This window comes from Triticum dicoccoides, chromosome 1B, assembly GCF_002162155.2.
Source record: "Triticum dicoccoides isolate Atlit2015 ecotype Zavitan chromosome 1B, WEW_v2.0, whole genome shotgun sequence".
Taxonomy (NCBI): domain Eukaryota; kingdom Viridiplantae; phylum Streptophyta; class Magnoliopsida; order Poales; family Poaceae; genus Triticum; species Triticum dicoccoides.
In genome coordinates, this window is record NC_041381.1 from 360,848,341 (window position 1) to 360,857,436 (window position 9,096).

General features: G+C 45.2%; 1 protein-coding gene across 1 annotated transcript; it reads right to left on the reverse strand.

Annotated features, from left to right (window-relative positions):
- Positions 1-4,404: 4,404 nt before the first annotated feature.
- LOC119335465 (NAD-dependent malic enzyme 2, mitochondrial-like) lies at positions 4,405-9,006 on the reverse strand. The gene is made up of 17 exons (XM_037607592.1): positions 8,864-9,006; positions 8,597-8,764; positions 8,218-8,346; positions 8,068-8,128; positions 7,761-7,864; positions 7,604-7,687; positions 7,398-7,504; positions 7,175-7,289; positions 6,905-7,018; positions 6,738-6,803; positions 6,064-6,136; positions 5,910-5,996; positions 5,769-5,823; positions 5,621-5,692; positions 5,042-5,104; positions 4,827-4,941; positions 4,405-4,752 (listed from the first exon to the last, which is right to left on the reverse strand). Exons 2-17 carry the CDS (start codon positions 8,660-8,662, stop codon positions 4,681-4,683), a joined length of 1,383 nt encoding a protein of 460 aa, XP_037463489.1. The 5' UTR covers positions 8,663-8,764; positions 8,864-9,006; the 3' UTR covers positions 4,405-4,680.
- Positions 9,007-9,096: the final 90 nt, after the last annotated feature.

The window sequence follows — 9,096 nt, forward strand, 5'->3', positions numbered from 1 at the left end:
GCGTTTCATTTCATTAGCAGGAAGCAGTGGGGGAAAACATGGGGGGGGGGGGTTCAGACTAGCCACAATGGGTAGTAACATAGAGTAGTAACATGGGCATGTTACTACTCTATGTTACTACCTCCACAGTGGGTAATAACATATGTGTTGTGTCATGCATCACTTCATTTATTAGGTTATAGACTTATCTTTTCTTGATATGTGTGATGTTACAGTAACTAGCTATGTTACCACATGCCTCTCTTTCTTCATTAATTACATGCCACATCATCTATTTTGCCTAGATAAATGTGATGTTACCACCTATGTTACTCCCACTGTGGGTAGTCTCATGCCCTAGGGCCAAGTACAGGAAAGGTGTACATCATACAACGACGAACCAAAAATTCCGGCCGTCAAAAATAGGAGCAAAAACTACTTCCTCACGGTGGATCCCAGAAGGGGCTCTGCAGGGTAATGGCACCTGCCTGGCGCCATAGTTGAACACAGTTGTCGATGGCCCGGAAGATGGCATCTGTCACTGGTTGCTTGCCATTGAAGGTGCACTCGTTTCGCTCTTTCCTGATTTCCTAGCAAGTCAGAAGGATGATTGTTTTTGCCACTTTCCTGGAAGCCATTGGCGTTGCCTGAACCATCTTCTGCACGATCTGCATGGGGTTGGAGGCCGTCCATGAGTCGCACGAGAGGAGGTTTGAGCATCCTCTCCTGCACCCCACCAATCGCCAGACGGCGAGGGCGGCTGGGCAATCCCATATGAGATGGTGTGCTGACTCAAGGCTACGAACACACAGTTGGCAGAAGTAGCTGTTCGGCCAACTCCTTCGCTGGAGGCGATCGTTTGTCCACAGGTGATCCATCAGCAGCAGCCAGGCAAAAAATTTGATGTTTCCGGGTGCCCATGTCTTCCAGACTAGATCATCCATGGTTGATCGTAGTCTGCCCTGGAATTGCATCGCGTAGGCTGATCTTGCTGTGTATTGCCCCTTTGCATCCTGGTTCCAATGGATGGTGTCCTGGGTGCCCTCGCTGAACTCGGTTGCAGCTGTGGCGATCTGGCGGTGCAGTCTAATGAACTCTGGCAGCAAAGGCAATGTGTCCCCGTGCCTAAGGTCATTTATCCAGTTATCATCCCTGATCGCGTCACGCACTGTCCGCTTCTTCCTCTTGGAGTGGTTGTAGAGGCCTGGGTATGCCGCAGCAAGGGTGCAGGTTCCAAGCCACCGGGAGTGCCAGAACATTGCAGTCAAACCATCGCCAATTGTCACTGTGGTTGCCACTGCGAACAGAGCTATGTCCTCGGTGTTGCATGGCGGCGAGGTACCTCACCAAGGCCGGGAAGGGTCTGTCCAGGCAATCCATAGCCATCTGAGCCTCAAAGCGCGACCAAAACGCTCAAAATCAGGGATTCCCAAGCCTCCATGCATGGTCGGCGAGCACACCGTCGACCAGTTCACCTTGCAACTAGCTCCTGTGATCTCCTCCTCCTGCTTCCACAAAAATTTCCTTCTGCACTTATCAATGTCTTTCAGTAGCTTCTTGGGGATCCGCAGAACTGTGAGTGCAAAAGTCGGCATGGCACTGAGCACACATCTAACAAGAATCCTCCGGCTAGCAATAGGCAGCAGTCTGCCTTTCCATCCCGCTAGCCTTGCCCTAAGCCTATCAATGATGAACTGTAGATGCACTAGCCTTAATCTAGAAGTGGTAATGGGCAGGCCGAGGTAGGTGGCTGGGAAGGTGCCTATTGCACCTCCAAAATTCTGTAGCACGCCCTCGAGGTCGACGTTGTCACATCTAATAGGTAGGGCTGATGACTTTGAGGGGTTTATATGAAGGCCCGTGGATTCGCCGAAGCTCTGAAGAATGTCGAGTAGCGCATCGATCTCCTGTTTTATTGGGTTTGCAAAGATTACAGCGTCGTCAGCATAGAGACTGACTCTAAGCTTGAGCTCTCTGCCGGGCAAGGGGGCAAGGAGCTGTCGGTGCATGGCTTCTTCTAAGAGATGATGGAGCGGGTCAATCGCCAATATGAACAGGAAGGGCGATAGGGGGTCCCCTTGCCGGAGTCCTCAGCGGTGCCTGATCTTGCGTCCCGGCGAGCCATTGAGGAGGAAGGATGAGGATGAGGTGGCGAGGAGTAGAGCTATCCAGTCTCTCCACCGAGCACTGAATCCCAACTTTTGCATCAGTTCAAGGATGTACTCCTAGGATACATTATCGAAGGCTTTGGCAATGTCAAGCTTAAGCAGTATTGCAGGGGTCTTTTTCCTGTGTAGAGCTTTGACGCAATTCTGGACGTACAGGAAACTATCATGGATGCATTTGGTGCGAAGGAAAGCCGACTGGGCCGGGGAGACGAGGGTGTGGATGACCGTGGCCAGCCTCATTGACAGGACTTTGTAAATAAGCTTGGCGATGGAGTGGATCAGACTAATGGGCCTATAATCGCTAATGGTGGATGCCCCATCTTTTTTTGGCAGGAGGGCAACTATGGCTGTGTTGAGCATGGCAAAGTTTCTGCCAGCGAGGTTGTAGAACTGAGAGAAGGCCGCCATGATGTCGCTTTTGATCAGCGCCCAACAGGATCTAAAGAAGGTGCCGGAGAAACCATCCGGCCCCGGTGATCGTTCGGCCGGGGAGGACCTGATCGCCAGCCACACTTCTTCCTCGGTGAAAGGGTTGTCGAGGCCACCATCGTGAATTTGTGGTAGTTGGAGTGCATTCTAGTGAACAGTAAATCCCAGGAAAAAAATGAAATGTTGATTGTCTGTTACGTGCAGATCATCTTGTCTCGGAAAGGAAATGTGAAGAATGCTGATGTGATTAATGATGAATGAACCGTAACCATTGTATTGATTGTGTGTTATGGTACAATGTATACGTCTGAAATAGAGGCGACATTACAAAAGGATGTGTAGGTTGCTCGCGAAGTTTCAACAATGCAACGGCACACCGACGGGAACAAGGGGAGATTTCCTTTAATTAATGAAAACACTAACGCCCACATGTGTGACAACATTGCAACTCGCACACACGTCTGAATCACCGTCCAGTTAAGTTTACACGAATTTTGACACATCGAGGCATTTTTTGCGTGCCATGTAGGACAAGGCCGGTGTGAGGGCGTTGGAGAGGTCGCCCACACGTCCCACAGCACGCGGTTGTCAGCTGTGTTGTGTGGACGAACTAGTTTCTGTCTACATAGCCACCACCTAGTCCAAGCACGTGTGGGCGAACTATCATTCGCCCACACGACAGTCGTACGTTGTTGGATGGCAACTGCAGTTGCGCGTACATGGCAACTAGGTAAACACACATGGCAACTATGATTCGTTTGCTAGACGGCAAATGCAGTTGCGCGTACGTGACAATCAGGTAAACATACATGGCAACTGTGATTAACCACACGTGGCAACTAGGTAAACATACATGTCAACTATTGTTTGATCATATGTGGCAAGTAGTTAATCACACACGACAACAATAGTTTGATTACACGCGGCAACTACCATAAATTAGACATGGCAACTATAGTTAACCAAAACAGAGAGAGAGTTGTTGTGCTTTTACAACCATATTTGCCATCCGAATAACTACATATGTCATCCCGGATGGCAACTAAATCGTCATCCCACGGGTACTTATTGTAGTTGCGCCAGGACGTGTGGGCTTCGTGCCACAGGCGCAGGGTGGGGATGAATAGTACTTGTTGGGCGTGTGGCACGAAGTAGTTGCGCCCACACGTGTGGGCAATTCTACTGTCCGTCCCCACACAACCCGTGTGGGCTGCCCCCGCTCATGCCACACACGGTGTGTGGGCGAATGCCTATTATGCCACACGTGTGGTGCATATCGGCGTCCATTAACAAAAACCGGTTTAATTAAGTTGTAACACTCCCTCCTAATAAGTTTAGAAAAACACTCCTAATCCCGCAGAGCATAGTTTGGTGGTGGAAAGGGGCTGATGTCTTGCCATCCACCCAGGTTCAAGGCATAATATTTATAATTTGGATTTGTTGCACCAATTATATTATAAACACCTCCTTTACAGTCTTTCTGTTAAAGGGGGTCCCTTTAATTAAACTGTATCGTCACAAGCCACATTATCGTCATACATAATGGTAGATTCGATAGAACCAATTTCACATGATTGATGTATGTGATTGATCATTCTACGAAGCTACATGCATTCGTGTGTTGCCTCCTCATATAATGAATTTTTTTTCTTCTAAGCCTTTTGTCGCAAACAAGTTGGGGTAGGTTAGATGTGAAACCCTTTCACGAGGACTTTCCAGGAGGTCATCCATCCTAGTACTACTCTCGTTCAAATGGATTTCATACATGTAGGAACACAAAATCGGTTTGCAATCTCGTATTACCTGGCGATGCAAGAGACATACGCCAACAACGACGATGCAGGAGACAGACTGCCAACATCTGACATTTATTCAAGTCCTACCACATGGGACATAACTGTAGCTCAACGGGTCCCAAAATTGAGCAATGTTTGATGAACCTGTCAACGTAAACAAATGAGGCAACAATATAGCCAGTAGACGTGGCAGCAGTATCTGCTGAAATACTCCCAAGTAGAGCAGCTAAACCGAAATAGCGAAGTATTCACTGATCAGAACAAATGTATGTGCGTGATGCGTCTCTTCGGGTGTGCTTCGTCGAACACTATTTGTCGTTGACGAGTGGGCTGTAAACAGGGTACCACATCTTCCGAGCCACGTAATCCACCGTATCCGACTGTGAACACATAGAAAGAATCAGGCAATGTTCTGGCGAGCAACTTTAGGGATGTGAGATTTTGAATGGCGTACCTCTGACATGCTCCTGAGGTCCCGAGGATCCAAGTCAGAGCATCCCTCGGCCAGATCTTCATCAACGGCAGCACGGGCGACTGCAGCGCCGACACGTGCGGTGATGTGCCTGATACTGCGATGTGTGGTGGGTGGTAATCAGCAACAATAGAATGCTTGGAGCAAGGTGTCGTGGTTACAGAGTGCAATGACACGAGTTGGGTCATTGAGCAAACCTTGAAATTGAAGGAAAGAGGATTCCTTTTCGAATCGCATCATCTGTGATGTATGAAGCAAGGCTGCACCGGCAATTGTTAAACAAATGCTTAGCTGAATTTTGTTCAGGGAAGGAGAACAAAACAAGAGCCATGCGAGATATATTAACTACAAAAACTGTACAATGTAAGTTTGTGAGAAGTCCTTTGGCTGAAAACTGCAAGCTAAAAGTTTTGCACTTTGTCTCCCAGTTACATTAGTACCTACTCACTCCATTCCAAATTAATTGTTCTAGGTTTGTCCTAAGTCAAACTTCTTTAAGTTTGACCAAGTTTATGTAAAGGTGTGCTAAGATCTAAAGCAACAAATATATATAATGCGCAAATATATTTTATAAAGAATCTAATGAAACTAATTTGTTGTTGTAGATGTCGATATATGGACAAAACTAGAACTTCAACTAATTTGGAACGGATCGAGTGAAAGGCTAAAATCAAGGACATCCCACGCAAATGGTGCTTAAATAGTTAAATGAGGTAATAACCAAGGAGACGTCATCAGGTAGGACCAATGAGACGATCCTATCAAACGAAACTTACCACTCAGCTGCAGCATGGAGCATGCCATCCGAAATATGCCGAGCACCTGACAGAAGGGCTCCTAAACCAATCCTGTATTTCACAGAGATTTGGATCAGGTGAAAACAAAAACCGGAGACTCCAAGGAAAGACACAAAGATTATCATACCCAGGAAACAGATACATGTTGTTTGCTTGATTAGCATAGCCTTTTCTACCATTGCCTGGGACAACCCCCTTGTAGCATTATCAGTCACCGACAATGATTTAGAGTATGCAAACAATAGAAACGAGATTAAATATGACTCACTTAAAGTAACATTACTGAAAGGGCTTCCACTGGCAAATACTGCATTTTCTCCAACATGCTTGAATACATCTTCAGGCGTACATTCAGCTGCAACAAAAAAAGGCCAATGTTAGTGACTATCTTTAAGTATTTGAAAGTAAATATAGGGAGAAACCTTTAGTAGTTGGGTTGGACATTGCAAAAATTGCAGGGCAGGGGGAGTCAGATTCTTTCATAGCCTTGAGAACCTGAGGTGATAAAATATTCCTAAGTTAAAGCTCAATTGCTGATGTGATATATTAAGGCATATGAAATTATGAATATCACAACAGTATGACCCTATAATTAAGCATTGCCAGTACGATTCTAGCCAATTTAATGCTATAGATCAAGAAAGGAGACGATTTTTTGGACCTAACAGAAAGCATACATATTTGAGGCTGTCGGTGTCCATGGGACCATTCTGAATCATGATGAAGAGTACGCATATATCCTGAGATATGATCCTTAAATGTAACAATGGTGAATTTATAATGTTAACTGGAACTTCTTGGCGCACATGTTCTACCTCAAGGGGGGGTTCACATCATACATAGCCGGGCGCAATAAATCTCTAGCACTATGAGAGTGTATTTATCAGTACTTTCGAGTATTTCTAGATATGGGAATCAGGAAAGGGCGGTCACAGTCCTTCACTAAACTTAAAAATGGACTACTTGCTACTACAGACAAGACCCTGGTATGAGGGTTGATAGGACCGGGCTGCTAAAATAGGGAAAAGAAATAGAAGAAACACCATCAGCTTCCAGCAGTCATGAGATAATAAGATTACACAACGATGGAGCTTACCTCCTCGTTAAATATCCCGCCAACTCCAGATAGTCCTAAAAGGACATGAGGCTTCACTTTCTTGACCTGACCATGAGCTGAATTAGTGCAACTACAGAAGGAGTTGGATGTCTTTTCTGCTAATAATATTGATTAACAATGAACAAAGAACATCAAAGTTTAAATACCACTTCAACAAGACTAGCCCCCTCATGGAGATCTTCGACCTCTTCAGGACCATAACCTCTAGCAAAACGAGCAACAGCTGGATCCAGATCTTTTCTACTTTTGGTAATAAGGCCCTGCATGGTACAGCATAACAGTGGCACGTAAATAACCAACCTATTGTGCACTTAGAAATCATGACTTAGCACTAAAGTGGAAATTGAATACATATGACACACGAAAACTGGTAGAAAGCATGAAACAATGTATTTGATTGGATAAATTAAACTTACATCTTTGTCCAGAACCCAGAATTGATTGTGTCCTTCACCCAGTTCTCCAATTTTATGGGTCCCTGGCATCCTTAACATTGCATGTTTAGCCATGTTAAGCACACCTATCCCAGCACTGGATTCTGAAGAGGTGTTAGAATGGACAAAACATACTTTTGACGAGCAATAGTTTATATGCAATAGGCTGAGGAAATTGCACAAGCATGTCAAACGTATCACGGACCTTCCAGCTCCCACCACAACTATCTTCTGCTTAGTAAAATCTGCGAGCGGTCGACCTTGTGCTCTAACAGCTCCAAGTAGACCAGCTAGAGCAACTCCTGCTGTCCCCTATTGAAAATGAAGGTCCCAAGAAATGATAAATTAAAACTGAAATAAACAAAAGAGTGCTAATAACTTGAAGAAAACAAAGTTGGGGAATCAAAGTACCTGCACGTCATCATTGAACATGCAAAATCGGCTCCGATACCTCTGAAGAGTTTCAAATGCCCATTTCATTTGGAAGTCTTCAAACTGAAATTTCACCACTTCAGCAATGCAGCATCATTGACTTAGCAACCAAAGTATGACTGCAGCACACACATACCTGCACAATTGCTTTCGGCCAGCGTGCATGAACAGCTTCCATGAACTCATCTACAACAGCTAAGTATTCCTCTCCTTCCAACCTAGGTTGCCTCAATCCTAAATCTAAGAAAATATTCACTTAATAAGCAACGTTATGATGCAGGCATTTACTCCAAACAGTAAGTGTTTCTACTTTTTTTTCCTTCTAAAGAAGAATGAGTAGAACTTCGCTTTAATCTGAGTATGCTCAACTGTGCTTGTCACAAAACTGGATAAAAAAGAATTTTATAATGTTTGAGAAGTTGTGTTTAATGTATCTTACGCACATAGCTTGTCTTCAAGGAGTTCTTCATTATTTGTTCCCACATCAAGCATTATTGGGAGAACCTGCAAGGAGAATGGACAAATATAAACAGGGGGGATGCCACAAGTAACCTCTAGTTAATTGATGCTAATTGTATGTTCCAATAAAGTACCTTCTGTGGGTTGATACCAGCAGCTGCAACATAAACATCAAGTTTACCAATAGGTATACCTATGCCTTGAACTCCAAGATCACCTAAACCTAGAATGCGACTCCCGTCAGTCACAACTATCATGTCAACCTGAAATAAGCAACAAAGCAAGTTCAGTACAGGTACATAGCTCTGGAAAACCACTAATATTATTATTGTGGGGGCAATTCACATGGATATAGCTACAGAACTGGCTTTTTGAAAAAGACAAACAACTAGAGAACAAATTAGAGTTCCATTGATATTGATATACTGCATTCATAAAATCGCTACCTAAGCTCCTGTGTCCAACTACACTAGTAAAAAAAATGCATCAAGTTTTCGAAATAATCAAGTGTACCTTCTCTGCTGGCCAGTTGTAAATCATCGACATCATCTCCCCTTTATCCTTTGCACTGAAGTACATCCCGCGGGGACGCCTGAACAGCCCGCTGTAGTTTTCGCAGACCAAGCCGACAGTAGGGGTGTATATTATGGGCGCGAAATCCTTGATATTGTCAATTAGCACCTGCAGCAGAAACAAACCATACCACCACACATAAACATCAAACACCTTGCGGTGATAAAAATACACTAATGCCAATCAACTGTAACAGTGGGAGCTCACCCTGTAGTACAACGTCTCGTTCCGGTCGTGCAGCCTGTTAAGGATCCTCCACTTGGCCAGCGAGACCACGGAATCGGGCTCCCCCTGCGTGTTGTGCTCCAGCGAATGGTACGAGTTTACTGCAACTCAGAGCGCTCACGACATTAGCGACCAGAGACAGCGTGATCTCAGGAGTGAGAGATACGGCCCGTGGGGCTAACGTGAACAATGACGCGGCAATGCGAGTGCGGGGT